This window comes from Dicentrarchus labrax, unplaced genomic scaffold (assembly GCF_905237075.1).
Source record: "Dicentrarchus labrax unplaced genomic scaffold, dlabrax2021, whole genome shotgun sequence".
Classification (NCBI taxonomy): domain Eukaryota; kingdom Metazoa; phylum Chordata; class Actinopteri; family Moronidae; genus Dicentrarchus; species Dicentrarchus labrax.
Genome location: NW_026136723.1, coordinates 15,065,292 through 15,082,347, shown reverse-complemented (window position 1 = coordinate 15,082,347; position 17,056 = coordinate 15,065,292). Strand labels below are relative to the sequence as shown.

Here is a 17,056-nt window from a genome sequence, read left to right as displayed (position 1 = left end):
TCTTGACAGATGTGTTTCCTGGTGTGCAGGGATATGATAAAAGCTGCTACAAAAGTAAAGCATTTCAGAAATACAGACGTCATTATTCTTGTTTTGGATGAAGAATTTCTATGTTCATGTCAGTTTTTGCTATGTACTTTTTTCACAACATCTTTTTCAAACTTTAACAAAGTGGAAAGAATTCTTCAACATCATAAATATTGTTGAATCTTCAGGGGTTTTCCAAGGTCAAGAATGAACTTCGAACAGCAAATCTTAAACCAGAATGGAAGTGCTAAGAAAAAAAGTGAAATTTAGACATCTACAAATCCACTTATATGATTGAAAGCTCACGAACAGCTACTGAAGTTTACTGAGTTTTGTCACTAGCATTTTTGTCAACGTGGCAGCTGGCAGTACAAATAAATTGGACCACCTCTAATCTAACATAACAGTAACAGTTTTTCAGTCATGCAAAGTGAATGCATCTTGGCAGACTGCTCCTCTTGCGGCCTATTAGAAATGCATTAGTCCTGGTGTGCTTGTATAAGTCTTGTAAACATTGACTGACTGCAGCAGTCTCTTCAATCAATCACCACACCACCACCAGTGAAGATAAGACTTTCAGATTCATCACTGAGAAAGCTGAGATTAAGCAACTGTTGGGGTGCACATGGGAATCAATTTTAGAGTTATATCCGTTTATCTAAATCACTGTTTCCCACTCTGCTGGGATGATCTTTGTCTGGGTTAATGCAATCATTTCGCCCTGCTAATCCTGGCCCAGGGCCCCAGGTGCTGCAGCTGGAAGAGCAGGCACTGCTCATGTTTTTTATTTATTTTTTTCACCTTAATGTATTTAGGGGGGAGTTTAAATGCCAGTACAACCACAATCAGATCTGCTGGCCACTGTGCAGCTCCACTGGAGTGGTTGGGGTTAAGGGTCTTGCTCAAGGGCACCTCAGTGGTGGTAAACAGGAAGGGGCATGCTTGAACCCGATCCAGAAGATTGAACCAGTGACCACATGCTCACTTCTTTGTTATACCACACACATTGCTCATAGTGAGAAGCCTTTTCTATTTTATTTAGATAAAAAAAATAATGTATCCGAGATCTATTGTGATTTAAATCACGTCAAGTTATTAATCAATAACTCTATGCTGTATCCAGACTCAGCACCTGGAGGTGTCTGTCACATTACTGCACCCATCATCGTTGACTCTGCTCCACACTGATGATTGTTGCTCTCTGGTCAGGTGAATGATAATGTACAAGGGATATGGATCTGTCCCTCTACCAATCAATAACATCAGTGTAGCAGAGCTCCCATCTGCAGCCTCTGATGGGTCCACATTGGACAAATGTCTCCAGTAATGAGAGACTTAGAGAGAACAACCTGAGAAAACAAGTCAATACAAATGATGAGCAGGAAAACTTAGGATAGCTCTTGCACATTTTTTTTCTCTCTACTCCTTAATCTGCTCTTTTGGCACCGTTAGACTTGAGATTTACTTGCGTAAGAGGACATTTTGTCAATAACAACCCTAGGGAACGACTGAACTATGGCATTGCATTCGATAACAAAAGATGGGAAACAGCAAGTATAGTTTCTTTGCTTGTATTGGTTCCACCTTTAATCCTTCCCTTCTTTGAAGACACTTTGATGATGCAGCATAAAATCTTTAAAAGTTCACAGGCTTCTTGACCTGAAACCTGATGCTACTATAGATACAAAAACAAGGCAGGAACCAGCACAAGATCTAGTCCAACTTTGAGAAAGGTTAAAAGGATTTGTTCACCCATTGGAAATTTTATTTGCTGAGATTTTGAGATATATGTTGGCACCCCAATGTGGAGGGGAATTAAATGTTACATGATGCTCAAGATAACAATGAAAAATGAGACAGAATAATCCAAGGACCTCATTGTCAGTAGATTTAACTGGACCTATTGCTTTGGTAGAAAGAGTTTGTATGTTTGGCTGAAGTGACCCTACAAACACTATTAAGTGGACACTAACGAGGGCAGATGGCAGATGAGTCTGGATGCTGCCAACTTGTCTGAGGCTGCTCTGGAAGAATGTGTGCCCATATATAAGCAGTTCCAGCCTTAATCTGATTTGATTAGTGTGTCCTGCTGGATGAGTAGAGGAACTGCACCCTGCTGGCTGCAGCCCTCAGGCTGCTGTCACACACTCTGCGTGAAGTCTCCAAGAACTTGTAATGAGTCCAGCCAAGTCCTTTTCTCTCCTGTCTTTCACAGGCCAGTGTGCATGGAAACACACAAACACATGATGGCAATGAGCACCTCGGGGAATCAAGATGTGGTAAGTCAGTCCCTCCAGGATTTCACAGGCTTTTTATGGAATTGCTGCAGCCTAAGATGCCTGATTTCACAGCTTTTCTAAAATTTAGGATGTTTTAAGGCACCAAGGTTGACAGGGAGTGGACAAAAAAATAGAAACATGCACACTGTAGTAGTCCTCTAGCTTAAATTCAAGGTTTTTTGTCACTTTTCTTGTATATATTTGATACTTGTCACACAAATGTGCAGTTCAGACTTGATGCAGCTGCTGGTATGATATGTAAGTAAGTACATATGTTAAGGGTTGACTAAACAATCTAAATAAAGCAGGACTTTTTTATTGCAAGTTGTTTTTGTCCACACTCTGTGTTTGTTTGACCTCTCTTGAGCTCTTTCTTTGTCCCTCTCCATCATTTTCCCTGTTCCATCCTTGCTAACGAGCGACTAATAGAGTTTCATCAGGACCATCAGCTCCAGTGAGTAATCCACTTCACAGACTGGCTCTGCTCGGCCCACAACAGCTTACTCTCCCAGGAATGTTCAAACATCTTTATGTGTGTGTGTGTGTGTGTTTGTGAGTGATACACTTTGAGTGTATGAAAGACTGGGTGGTGGGCCAGAGAGAGTGTTTTCTCTTTTTGCTCAAGAGAGTGTGAGACAGATGCTGTTAGGCTCTGACTTACATTTCTAATGAGCACAGGGGCATCAGTATCCATTCGTGAGTGAACAATCTTCCCCTGAAGACGGAGCTCAGTGGAGGTTTCTGGGCTGGGTGGTAGATAGAGCCGTCAAGCAGGAAATGGTGTCACACACCGTGGACTAAGGGACTGCTACGACCTATGTGCAAGGAAATAAATAACCTGTGACACAGCCAGGCATGTAATGGGAAAACCCAGGCACCAAAACCAAGGACACACACATTCACGTGCACACACACACACACACACACACACACACACACACACACACACACACACACACACACACACACACACACACACACACACACACACACACACACACAAAGGCAAACTACGCTAAAATATTCAGTTTAGAAACAAAAGGTAGATTCTTACTCATTCTGGGTCATAAATCACAATAGTGTTTGACAGATTGTTTTCCATATAAATATTTAAACATAGCTTTTTGATCTGAGAATACTTTGTGTTTGACATTCAAAAACTGCTTAATTCACTGAAGTGTAGAGATATTGAGCCAATTCTTTTGATCAAAACTATAACATGTAGAAAATGTAACTTAAACTACATGAAGAGACCCGATATTCAGCTTGATAAAGATGTAGAATATAGAAAGAGACATTTGAGCTTCAAGCCTGAATATATGAGAGCGATTCAAAGACGTGTTTGTGTACAGTGATGTGTCTTTTCAGAAATGGCAGCTCTGATAGTGATACAACAGAGGCTACAGAGGCATTTTCATCCAATACCATTAAGTTTTGTCTGTTGAGGCCAGTGCACCATTTTATGTTGCTGAAGCGGCAGCAGCTCAGAGGACACCCGCAGGTTCTGGATAGAAGGAGGTGAACCTGGAGTCTCTGCAGGAGGTGGTGGGGTGGTGGAGAAACTTTGACACTGTTTGCATGACACTCCCCACCCATCCGACCATGAGGTGTGTGTTCATTATAAGTAAGTAAAAGTCCTGTCACTTAAGTAAAATGAAAGCTGAGGTGGAGCTATTTTTGACTTTGTATAGCCTACTGCAAATAATGATTATTTTCATTATGCATTAATCTGTTCGTTATTTTCTCAGTTAATTGTTTGGTTTTCAAAAAATTAGAAAACAATGGCAAATGCTATTACAATTACCCAGAGTCCAAAGTGACCTTCACCATGTTTGTTTTGTCCAACCACTAATCAGAATCTCAAAAATGTCACTAAATAAAATAAATTAAAATGATTAAAATAATGGAAAAGACAAGCAATAATTCCTCATATTTGTGAAGCTGGAACTTGTGAATGTGTTTGCATGAAAAATTACTGATGATGAATAGTTGCCTAATTTTCTGTCAATCAACAAACTGGTTAATTAACTAATTATTTCAACTGCACTTGTATATACTGTTGGGTAGTTTAATTTGTAACAAAACATATTTTATAACCACTTTGTATGTTATTTATGCGAAAATCTAAATTTGTAAAGTGACTAGAGCTTTCAAATAAATGTAGTGAAGTAAAACGTAGTGGAAAGTGGCATGAAAAGAAAATACTCATACTTGTAGTTAGTTCCCCCCTCAGTACTGCAGACTGACAGTCTGAATGAATGAGCAATCGTAGGTACATCACAGGGGCTGATTCTGCTTTTTGTGTGCTATAAAGTATACAAATTTCAATTTAAATGTTTTTTGCTCTGAATTTCTTTCCCATTATACAGTTCTGTTCTAGTTTTGAGTTTATCTGGAAGGGAAATATTTTTTGATGTACAAATGAAAAAACTATGGTTTGTTATACCTCATGACAGTCATGTAGACCAGTGGTTGCCAACCTAGGGGTTGGGACCCCCACTAGAGGTCACCAAAGCTTCATGGGGGGTTGCGATGGCTTCTTGATTTCAAGATGTGTAATAAAACTAAATAAAAGTATACACAGTAGGCCAGTAGATTCGCTTCTGTGAAGTAAAGTAAATTGTCTAATAATGTAATGTAATGTGTGAGGGACAAGAACATTTTTCAGAAAAAAAAAAAAAAAAGAAAAGCAGCCTATTAAATATGTATTGTTAAAAACCCTTAAAAAAAACAAAATACAGACAGATAATTGTATAAAAAGGTCCCTAAAAAGGAAATAAGCTGCTCAAAATTCATCCAAATCAAATCAGTTTCATGCAATCTTCTTTCAGCTACTAAGTTCACTGTACAGTTTTGAATATAACAATATCTGTAAAATATGGTACATAGTCAGTTTACTAAATGATAGAAAAAGGGTCCCTTAAGAACAAAGGTTGGGAACCAATGATGTACACTAAAACATTTTAAATAAATATACTAGCAGAACAAAGTATTTTTCCACTTCTGTTGAAGTTGTGTCATTTGATGCACCTGTTACTCGTTCAGGAGATTTTTCAATTATTAAAAAGGTACAATAATAAAAGTTACACATATTTATGACAACATATTCTCCTTTTGGAGTTTTGGTTAGCAATAGACAAGATCATTTTAGTGGAGTCTCAACTGCATCTTTTTTTGTTTTGTTTAGTAGCAAATCTTTAGTTATGGTCTGAAGTACCTGTAACCTGAATGTGTGCAAACCAACACAATCCAGATATGGATTAGAACCAAATTAATTTCTGCAGTGAATTGTTTGTTCTTAATGAAGGACCAGTCTTTCAACTGCATGTTCAAAAAGACAGGTATGATACTTTAAGTTAGTGTGGTTTATGAATAAAGAGAGGAACAGAAGAAAAAAGTAGTTATGGTTCGTAAATCTTTAATGTAAACAGCAGTTTTGAGGGGCTTTGAAAAATCCTAAAGAAAAACATTTGAAGGTATTAAATAGGAAAGGGGAAAATATATAAATCATACTAGAAATAACAACCATGATCTGTTTTTAAATTAAAAAAATACAATAACTTTCAATTTTGTGGCCATATGGTCCTGAATACACAAAAAAACAACTTCCCTTGACCAAAAACACTAACATCCTCTTTGTAATACCAACTACTTGGCAGTTTCACAATTTTAAAATCACTAAATTATGACCATCTTACAAATGATAAACAAAAAGAAGCTCAAATATTGCTTAGGAATGTTGTGTACAGCAGTCATTACAACGAGAGAGACTCAAATGAGGGAGAGACGAGTGTATGTTTGTGTTTGTGTTTGTGTTTGTTTGTTTTTGTGTGTGTTTCACAATGGTGGTGCTTTTACGGTTGTTTTTGGCAAAGCCACTGTGTAGGTGTGTACAATAGGCAATAAGCAGCGGTGGGATAATAACATTAACATTAGAATATTTAAAAGAAAGGCTTTTCACTCTAGTACAGTGCCTTGATTTTGATTTTGACTTATTCTAACAGTCTTCAGTATATGTGTAGCAGGACAGAGCAGATATAAGAGACTATTGTACTTCAACCTTCCTTTCAGCCTCTTGGGAAACACTTAGCTGCCACAAATACTGTAAGTGAGAATGTGACAGGAAATACTGCTGGAAAGCGGACGACAAAACACAAAACCCTGTCCCTCCCTGCTCCTTGAACTACACAACCATCATCCCTCCCTCCCACAAAAGCCCTGAGGAAAAATAATAAAGTAAACATAAAAAAAAGAACAACAAGGAAGCTAAATCAAATAAAATTTCTAAGCATTTGTCTACAACAATCTTCAAGCAAAATGACAGCAGGCGCCTCAGCCGAGAAGAAGTGAATGTTTCAAAACATCAGACACAGGAGGAAGAGTGAGGAAGAAGACGCAGGGCGACCAACGACAGGCCAAACAAATACTTCCTGGTTTCTCTTCTCCATGGCAACCTGATGACTCTGCATCAACCCCGAGTCCCTCAAGTGCAGCGAGCCAATTAATATGCACCATTTTCTCTCTCATAAAGGTCTAGCAAGAAGCAAGAGGAAAATAGTTCAATAAATCCTTTTTTCTTTCAATCACAGTTCATTTTCTTTATCATACGGTTTTATTTGTTTTTGTTCCAGTTTGTAAGAAAAGGGAATTGGTCCGGTGAGTACAGTAGGTGCTGGGTGGGTTTGGGTTCGGGGGGCTCGTGGGGTCGTTTGTCTAGTTACAGTCGTAAACAAAGTCATAGTTGCTAGGTTCTTTGGGAATCGGGGGCGGGGCCTCGGGAATCTGGATGTTCTCTAGATCCAAGAGACGGAGCTTCATCTCCATGGAGAGGAGGGTGTCCATGTCAGATTTGGTGTAATCGCTGGTCATCTCCTTACCCAGGAGGGCGTTTAGACCATCTGTCCACACGCAGTACTGCAGAGACATGGACAGAGGTAGATCTAAAATTAAAACAAATCAGTACTGGCAGAAAGCTGCAGTCATGGGCACAAAAATAAAAAAAATCCAAAATCTACTAACTATAATTAAGCACGACATGTTTTCAAACTCAGAGCAAGCTGTTGACTCCACCTGCTACAGAGACATACACGCATAAAAGAAGCTAACCACCAAGGGAGGACAGTTTGTGTACACTGTGACTCAGAAGAAATAGAGCAGGGACTCCATCTTCTCTCTTGTCCTAAATAAACATTAAAAAAAATAAAAAAACGTTTCTGGAATCAAGCGCTGAGAAAATGATGTGAATTATCCTTAGAGGAAGTCAAGTAATAGACCTCTGTGGGCAATGTGTACTATTACACCATAATCTATGAAAACGAGGAACACTCCCCTTGTACTTGTTGCCAGGTATTATAGTTATGAGCAGAGCTGTTTCTTTGAGGTAAACTCAAAGGAAAGTCAGGTCCATTCAAAATTAAAGTGTTGGGTGATACGTTTACATATACAGCATCAGACAATATCAATGTATTTACCGTTTATACCATGGTAGCTGAACCTTAAATATGTCTGAGTGTATGAGGCCATTATGGGCAATGTCATAAATCAATGAGGAGTGTTTTATGGAAATATTGGATTTTTCTCGCTTGATTTTACAGAAATGTACTATATCACACTAAATATTGATGTCACCATATAAAGTACGATATACTATGATAAGTGATTTTATCCATATCTGCCACTCTTAACTGCAAATTCTTAATGTCTCTGAATGCTTTTAAAAGCCAATAAACTGACACAGCATTTTAACGATTTCCTTTAAAACCTGTGTTTTTTATTTTACGTTGCTGAGACCTGGTTGTCACAGAGCAATAATAATAGTAATAATAAATAGTCAGGGTGTGTAGCGATGTTATACAAAGCCTCACTGAAGGTGTCTTAGGTTTCTAAGACTAGATCTTTTTGATCCCAAGTTCTAAGTAAGATAAAAGGTACCGTCCACTAACAGGCTCTTTTTCCAAGTGTGGTCTCATTTGGTTTGTTTGTATCAGGCATGAGTATAAGCACACGGGTGACATGATACACATACAGCTGCCAAGAATCGCTGGCTGGTCCATGACAGACACTTGCTTATCTGAATGGAGTAAATGGATATATCCTGCTGGTGGCAATTCTGAGTGGCTGATACTGTACAAACTCACACTGATCCTTTTACGCTATTCTGCTGAGCATCAATTGGAGGCAGTAACGTGTGCAGACGCAGAGTCATGCAACATATAAAGGCAGTGAAAAATAAGTCTGCTAGCAAGTTATGTTGATATTGACGATGCAGGTTTCAAAATATTCTTTGAGAAATTGGGTTTACAAATGATTCATGAGGAAGTAAATGCATTCAGCATGTTTGTTAGACCTCAAGGACAGACACAATGTGTTTTGGTAAGAAACTGTATATGTAAACATAACAGGGCACCTTTAATTTTTTAAACAGCCAAGTCTCATGTCCTTGTTTTTGTGTCCAGCATGAGTTCAAGTCTACAGCTCTGCTTATACATATTATAGTTTTGTTTCAGAGTTTTTTTATTTTATAGTTAGCTTCCTCTGATCTTAATTTATTGATATTTATACCAGAGAAAGGTGGTAAAAAAAGACAATACACTGCTGTAGTGATAATTTCCAGAACATATACAACTTCTTATACACTATACTATACTAAACATTTCTCTGCAATCACACATGTTCTGTTTGTCAGTCAACAACCACCACCGTTGGCTTACCTCATGTTTGTCAGGAGCAATAAAGTTTAAATACTCGTCCGACTCATAGAGGACAGAGAAGGCCAGCTCTAACACCTCCTGGAGAGACGACAGAGTGAAAGGGAGAGAGGGAGGGGCGAGGGAGAAAATGGTGCAAAGACAGAGCAAGAGATACAGACAGTGACAGAGTGGAGGAGGTGGGATGGAGAGGGAAAGGAAAAAAAGGGTGCAAGGAAAAGAAAAAGAAAAAACAGGTGAGATTTACACCACAATGCTGTCACACCAGTGCAATCTTCCTCTCTTCTCCCCCTCACGTCTCATCACCATCTGTTACATCAGCTGCACATCAATTCATTAGGTATCAGAGAGACAGAACTCAAATAGAGAAATACCTGGGATGCTCTCAGATACTGGATATTAAAAAAATGCCTGGGGAGGCTGGAAATATAATGTGTGATATGATTTTGGGTGTATTCCCTCAATATCCACTATGGTCTACTGTGTGAAAAAAACTGAATGCAGTGTAAGGACACCACAGTCACACCCAGAGCCAGATTTGTATACATGAAAGCAATTCATTAAATGCTTGCTTGTAATTTGTGTGAAATTAGCGTCTGATTTACTAAGGCAGCAGGTAATTACACAGTCAGAGTGCACTCTGTGAGGGAGAGCTTAAAAGATGCAGTTCAATGGTGGGCTACTGAAATAAGAATACTACTACTTCCAAACATCTATTACTCAGTATAAACTTTTTATTCACTGAAAAATGTATAGCTTTTTATAAATTAAGTTATAAAGATGGAAAAAAAAGAAAAACATATTTTACAAACAAGTTTATGGCCATGCTAGCATATCAGTGAACATCAGCATGTTGTAAATGAAACAATCCCCTAAGTGCATTAACAGCTTTGTTAGCAGTTCAAGTTTATGGCTACAAACACACAAGTAGTGTATTTATTATTATTACTATGCAGCTCCCTTTTCCTGCAGCACTTTGTCCACCATCATTTGGGATTTCAATAAAACACTGCTTAATTAAATCTTCTTTTACCCACCATAGACTTATTCTAATACAGCTGCACAAATCTGCACCTGCTGTTTACATGCAGAAGATTTTCCACACAAATCAGACCCATCCCAAATTGCATGAACATTAGTCAGTACAGCAGAACATGCAATCATCCACACTAATCATATATCTTCCCCTCATTTGTGTCATTCCCCCTTTAAAATGTATGTACAAAAATCAGAAAGATGTGCTTCAGTAATGAGATGCAAAATGCAGCACAGATTAAAGGCAAATGCTTATGGGATTGTTACGAGTATGGAAGCATTAATCTAACATTTGGAAGAATTTTGGAAACAATCTGAAAACACTGCTTGCCACCTCTGTCTCAGTGTCCCACAAATGGTCCTGATGCCAGCTATGCTCTAAAGCCTGTAGAGGTGACTTTGGCTGGCCTTGTAACAGTGAGTAATGAAATGTGCTTGCGTTCTCATTCACAAGGCTGGGACAGGCCTGCTCGACGGCCCGCAGACCCCCCTCAGGTCATTCTACTAGACCTGCGCTTATCGACAAGGTAATAAAGGAGACAAAGCAGGGAGGAGGCTTGCTCTTTTGTCTTCAAGGCTATTTATCCAAGATCCAATATATCAGAGTCCCGTGGGTGGGGGGCAGGGGGGCGAAGGTTTGCAGAGGCAAAGTGCAGGAGAGGAAGGGCTGATGTGTACACAGGCACACACAAGATGGCTCTTTCATCCTGGTTAAGGCACTGCAGAGGGCACGCTGTTACTTTGTTACTTTCAAATTTAAACAGCAAAGAAAAGATGTCAGCATGTTTTTGGTGGCTCTTGTGTGATTTGTGTCTGCAGCTAAAGGACCACTCTGTGATTTATTTCTACACAACACCGCTGATGGATACGTCTCTCTATACTGAGCACTGAGACGCAAGTTATTGTGTTATTTCCCAAAGCAAATTTATGTAACTGACATCATGTTATGCAACTCTCATGCATACAGAAACACATTCTCTCGCCTGGATACACACCCACCCACCCACGCACACATATGCACGTGTACACACACGTGTGCACACACAAAGACAGACACACACACACACACACACACACACACACACACACACACACACACACACACACACACACACACACACACACACACACACACACACACACACACACACACACACACACACACACACACACACACACACACACACACACCTTGTTTTGCTTCAGGGCTCCCTTCTCCTTCATGTGAGGACAGTCTTTGCCGGTGATAACAGCTTTGATATCAGCCACAGGCACTGTAGAAGGACAGAAGTGAGTTAACAACAACACCACCAACAACAACATCCCTCAAACAACTGTCCTCCCAGATGGGCGACTGGTTTATTCAAGTGATTAAAAGTTAAAAATTCTCCCCAGATCTGTTAATGTGAAACCATTGCAAGTAAAACTGATGCTAATACCAACTTTTAAAGCCAACAGTCGGTGTCAGTGACAGCATCTTGTCACTGTCAATACATACACATATATACTATGTGTGCCTTCAGCACAGATACAGACCACAGACTTGTAGAAAACACATATTTAAATACATACAGTGTCTCAACAGAGGGTAAAATCTATCAATAATTTTACTTGACACTTACGTTTGTCCTGCAAAGAGTCGTGGGGCACTTCGCCCTGAGGGCTCTCTTCCAAATCTCCATAGTGCAGGACTTTATGGTTCGGAGACAGACGGCAATACCAAAACTTATCTGGAAAAAAGACAAAGGTAGACAGAGGAGAGAAAAAAGGAGAGAGAGACAGATTTAGAGGAGTTATGAAATACGTCAGCGGCAGGCATAAGACATCATATGCAATTGTATGAGTCATCAACAGGAGAGAAAATTAGCATGGCAAAAAAACTGTGACAAAAAAAAAGAAAAAAGAAAACAGCCTTGAGGAAAATCCACAGATGGGCCATGATGCTCTGCATGAGGGAGGGATCTTGATGGGCAACAAAACAGACAGTTGGCCTTCATCGTTTTAACAATGATTCAACAATATACACACTCCAGTCAAGATCATAAAAGAATATCCAGGCTTTTTTCTCTGGCTCAAATGAGGCAAAGATGAAATGAAACCTTAACTGTGACTAGATGAAACAATATTGAAACATGTACCAAGTCCTCAGCAGAGGTAAGAAAGTGCCCACTCTACAGGAAGTAAGAGATAATTCAATGAAGAAACGTATAGTCTATGTTTTAATTAAGTAACAAATGCTCGGTTTACAAGGTAGTCAAACAACCAAATTGTTTTTATACCACAGTGGCTAAAATGTACAATGAAATACAAAAAACAACTCTTCATATCCACTCGCTGCAACTGTGTTAAAAGGTGAGGAGTCAGCTATACGCCCTTTTTGGAGGCAATACTTGCTACATATTAAAAAACACAAGTTGAAAAGCCAAGAAAGCAGTACAAGTGCAGGACAGAGTGGTAACAAGCTGATCTGGCTGTATTATTTATAATACAGGTAAGCCATAAGACTTAAAATAAGAAGCACTGAGTTAAGTGTGTTTTTCTCTTGGCTGAATGTGATGTGGAGGCCTGTAACTACCAGCTGTGTCTGTAAAGGGCTGGTCAACAACTCTGCGGCCAGCCTGGTGTTCTTTAGTGCTTCCCTGCCAAGGTGGGCACCAAGCTGAGCTGGCAGTGAGCGGGCACAGACTGGGGAGGTCTGGCTGGCATGTGCATGGGTGGCACGGTCCAAATCCTAATTGCTGAAAATAGACAGTTGGCGGTGCCAGGCTGGTGCACAGTGGCACTGGTCCACAGGGGAGTGGCTAGAGATGTGTGTGGCAGCTGCGAGGGCAGAGGCATTTTTGGGAGAGGACGCCATCAACTGTTCAGCTTAACTGATAGCGCAACTGATTTTGTGCATGCATGTGTGTCTACGTTCAAGCACATATGTTCTTCCTTTGGCTTGAAGACCATTCATCGCTATCTTGGATTGAATTTCATTCTTTTACAACTATAATTGTCTTAATCTGAGTCAACTGCCAGAACGTGGGTGAACGATACAGTGAGATTCGTCAGAATTAGGCCAAATTTCCAATTTTAGTTTTGCTTTAGTGCAGCATTTACACAAGGAACACTCTACTGAGCCCCAAGTGCTGTTACCTGCCACCACCCTGCACTTAAAAGATTGCACAGGTAGTCCTCTTTCCTCCAAACTTCAAAACACCATCAACCTGAGCTTTTAGAAAGAAGCATTCCCTTGTAATGGGTAGACTGGCACTTTGCAAGGTAGAGGGAGAGAAGAGTCATCTGCACTGAAGTCAGCTAAATTAATATTTGATGTAGGAACTTGAGTCTCTGCAGGCTGGAGGACTTTGAAATAGTCGTACAAGACGCTGAGGGAGAAGTGGGAGGGGGGCAGCACATTTTATGTATGTAAAAGATTGGACACATTATACAACAGTAGAAGGAGAATTAACATTTCTAAGAAGTGAAAGTTTGAGTGGTGAACAAACGACGAAAAGAAATTACACCAATAAACCAAGTTTCAGCGTTATGTATGCAACACCCTGCTTTTGATTTAATGTCTCATTTCATGTGAACACCAAGAGAGAATCAAACTTGCTATAGGGCTCCTTTTATTCTTATTCAGCTTGCCTAAGTTCTGCAAGACAAAGTGCTCTTCACATTGTCAGTGCATGGCTATACTGCAAGTACCAGCATGAGAACAAAGGCTCAGAGAAGAGAGGGAGGAATGGATTAACATGAATGGATGGTGGGAAGAGAGATGAGAGTGATGGGGAATGGATGAAGGAAGGAGCACATGATTGCAATATACTTTCACACGCTGTGGAGAAACAGCATGTCCTTAACTCCTTCAAGAGGCAAAGACAGCTACAGCTAGCTTGTAGCAGGCAGACAACATTTCTACAGTCAGTGTGCTATTACAGCAGATTAAAGCTGGTGTAACCCTAAAGGGCTAGTGTGCTAAATTAAATCCAGTGAGGCTCATGAACTGCTTTATATACGGTTGTGTGCGGGTGTACTGCTCCTGAATGGCTAATGGATTTGTTTCTGTGTTTAGTACGAATGCTGGTGCGTGCATATATGCGCATGTGTCCTAAATTCTTCTGACAAGCGTTGTAGGATCTCTGAAGTAATAACCATGATATGGTGAAATGGGAATATTCAAAGCGTGCCGTTGTGTATAAGCCAGACAAGCATAAATCAGCCGACCACAAGCAGCGAAGACGATCAGATGGTCAACGCTTTCCACCTGAACATCTGTCCTGCTCTTTTCAACTCATATCTCTTTTTCCCACTCTCACATTCATTTTCATGTTTCCGTAATCCAGCTTTGACAACATCTGGATGACAGCTGCCAAGACGAATTGTGATCAGGCTTTCAAATGCCAGAATTCATTGGTGTCAGTAGAGAAAAATCCACCTGGTTGTGCTCAATTTGATTTGACTCATTTGGAAGTATAGTTCCTGCAGTAATGAAGTAACAATAAACCAAACCTGGGATTTTTTATATTATGTATTTGTATATGTAGACAGAGAGGGGGTGAAGGAAAGTGCAAGAGGGAGGACAGAAGACTGAAGGGATCAGGTTTCAACCAGATTAAACATTATACAGCGTAAATGCTACTGCTGCTACTCCTCATCCTCCCTCGTCTCCTTTCTCACCTTGTGGCAGAAAGTGTAAAACACGATATTAGGGGGAAATTATTTGAATACGCTCCTATCTGAGTTGGCTGCTGGGGTTTTCACTTTCTACCCTTCTTCCTCTCTCCTCCACTGAGAAGGAACAACATCAGTGCTTACGCTAAATTAAATCAAAAGAGTGTGTTTATAGGTGAGTTTGTGAACACAACATTTGCTTCCAAAAACTCAGACATCCTTACTGACCTTGAACAACTTAAAATATCCTCCGAGAGTTGCAGCCTTCGACAACCAACATGCCACAAATTGACTGACTTGTGTCACAGCAAAACATACACTCCATCCTGCAGAGCCCGGGGTTACTGCAGTCTGCTCCTTTGTCATTCTTTAGTTTATTTTCTCAAAGCTTTCTCTAGAATCTATCTCGACAAGTGTGTATAAATGCATGTTTATCCTGCTTTTGGCTTAACACATCTTTGTACTTCTTTGCATTCCATAAGTGGAGGGGATGAAGGTGTATTTGTGCATCTCAAGACACAAACACATGTGAATCACATTTCTCTATGTATCTGAGTATGACAGGCAACGTGTCGTTTGTCTATATGTCTCTGTCTCGAAGGCTGACAGAGCCAGAAAAAAATGTGTGAGCCATCGTGACAGCAGCTCCACAGCAGTCCAGAACTTCAAAGATCTCTTGTGATAACATATCTCCTGTGGGGTTTTCATAACGCAAAGGGAATAAGGCAATGAGTGGAGGTGCAGAGAGGAGGGATAAAGAACACACAGACGGGGAGACAAGAGAGGAAACTGAAGAATTCCCCTTACGAACACAGCAGAGGTCTGTCTGGTTATGAACTGTGGATGTAGGATGTATGTGTATGCGTGTGTGTGTGTGTGTGTGTGTGTGTGTGTGTGTGTGTGTGTGTGTGTGTGTGTGTGTGTGTGCGTGAGTTATGTGTGTCTCACCTTGCCTCCTGCGACTACTGATTTTCCTGAAGCAGGTTCCCTCACACAACCTGTTGAGCCTCTGCTGTTTGATCAACTCCATGATCTCCGGCTGGATCTTCTCTCTCAGCTCCCTACAGAAAAACAAAAAATGAACACACACACTATCAGTTTAAAATAATTATTTAAATAATGTAAACCACGCCCGTTCAGATCTGGCAAGATGCTCTAAAACCTGGAAATGAATGCTTTTACATTTTCCAGGTTTTCTGGCAGTGTGCAATTTTCAACTGACAAACTCCCCTGGATGTCTGTCAGGAGGGAACAGAAACAGCCAAACACACAGATACACCCCTAAGAAGTATGCAATATAGCGTCCCAAAAGGATGATCAGTGGAAATCTGTGCTGCTTCAGCTCTTGCTGTCATTTATTCATGCATCTACATGTATGTGTGTCTATGTTGCATATGAATGTGAAGTCATGAATTATGTATATCATCTGCCTAAGAAGTGCTGCTACTCCCCATCTTCTATTTCTTGTCATTGTACTCAAGTCTTTTCTTCCAATTTAACTTTTGGTTCCTTTTACCTTTTACTAGAAATATGCAGACTTTTGACAGGATCTCAGGTGTTCCAGACACATAAAAGCTGTGCATTTCTCACATTTTCAATTCCCCTTACTGATGTCCATGATTACATTTTTGTCCTTCTTTCTCTTCCTCCCTTTCTCCTTCAGGCTCATCCGCTCTTGTCTCCCTTCATCTGTCTCTCCGCTTGCCCTCGCTGTCTATGTGTTTGCCTCATCAGTGACTGCAGTCATTACATTGATCTGTGGTTGGACATTCACTCTGACATCTTTAAAGAAACTGCTAGCGGGGCGGGCGTGGCTCATCGTAGGAAGGATGGTAGAGGATAGTTTGGCTTTACCGCCTCATGTACTATTCTTCTGACTGAGTTAGACACAGGTCAGACTTGTTTTGTCTGAGAGTCTCAAATGGTCGTCTCAGAAAGGAGCTCCAGTTTCAATTTAAACTGATTATTTCCGCCAAATGCATAAAATCACACACAACTGAATTAAAGGGCTGATGTGTTGTACTGGTGGACCTCTATAAAAGAAGCTCTCTAGTTGATATCAGGTGTTCAAATTATGAAAGAAGGCACCAAAAAAAACCCATTTCCAGTTTTGTAGAAATGTACCATACCTATACAGTATATCAGTGAAGTTAAACCACTTTTTCTCCTAATTTTCCGGGGGCTGGATTAAAATGTGTGTACTAACATTTTCTCATAAGTGTATCCTCAGCCATTCTGCTGCATGAATATTTGATGTGATATTGATTTTATTTTATGTGTAAGCAACTTTCAGTAAACACAAAACTTTCCACTTACAGTGCAAAAACTGCATTTTTACTATGCATAGAA

The 17,056-nt window shown here is 40.1% G+C and overlaps 1 protein-coding gene across 6 annotated transcripts in view; it reads right to left on the bottom strand.

Moving 5' to 3' along the window:
• Nucleotides 1–5,707: 5,707 nt before the first annotated feature.
• Nucleotides 5,708–17,056, bottom strand: part of elmo1 (engulfment and cell motility 1 (ced-12 homolog, C. elegans)) — a 106,093-nt gene continuing 94,744 nt past the window's right edge. For all 6 annotated transcript variants that reach the window (XM_051390181.1, XM_051390180.1, XM_051390182.1 and 3 more), the window contains 5 exons: nt 15,656–15,768; nt 11,671–11,778; nt 11,240–11,322; nt 9,017–9,094; nt 5,708–7,220 (listed from right to left, as the gene is read on the bottom strand). In XM_051390181.1, coding sequence (XP_051246141.1) covers nt 7,020–7,220; nt 9,017–9,094; nt 11,240–11,322; nt 11,671–11,778; nt 15,656–15,768 — 583 coding nt within the window. In that variant the 3' untranslated portion in view covers nt 5,708–7,019. The remainder of the gene's footprint in view (nt 7,221–9,016; nt 9,095–11,239; nt 11,323–11,670; nt 11,779–15,655; nt 15,769–17,056) is intronic.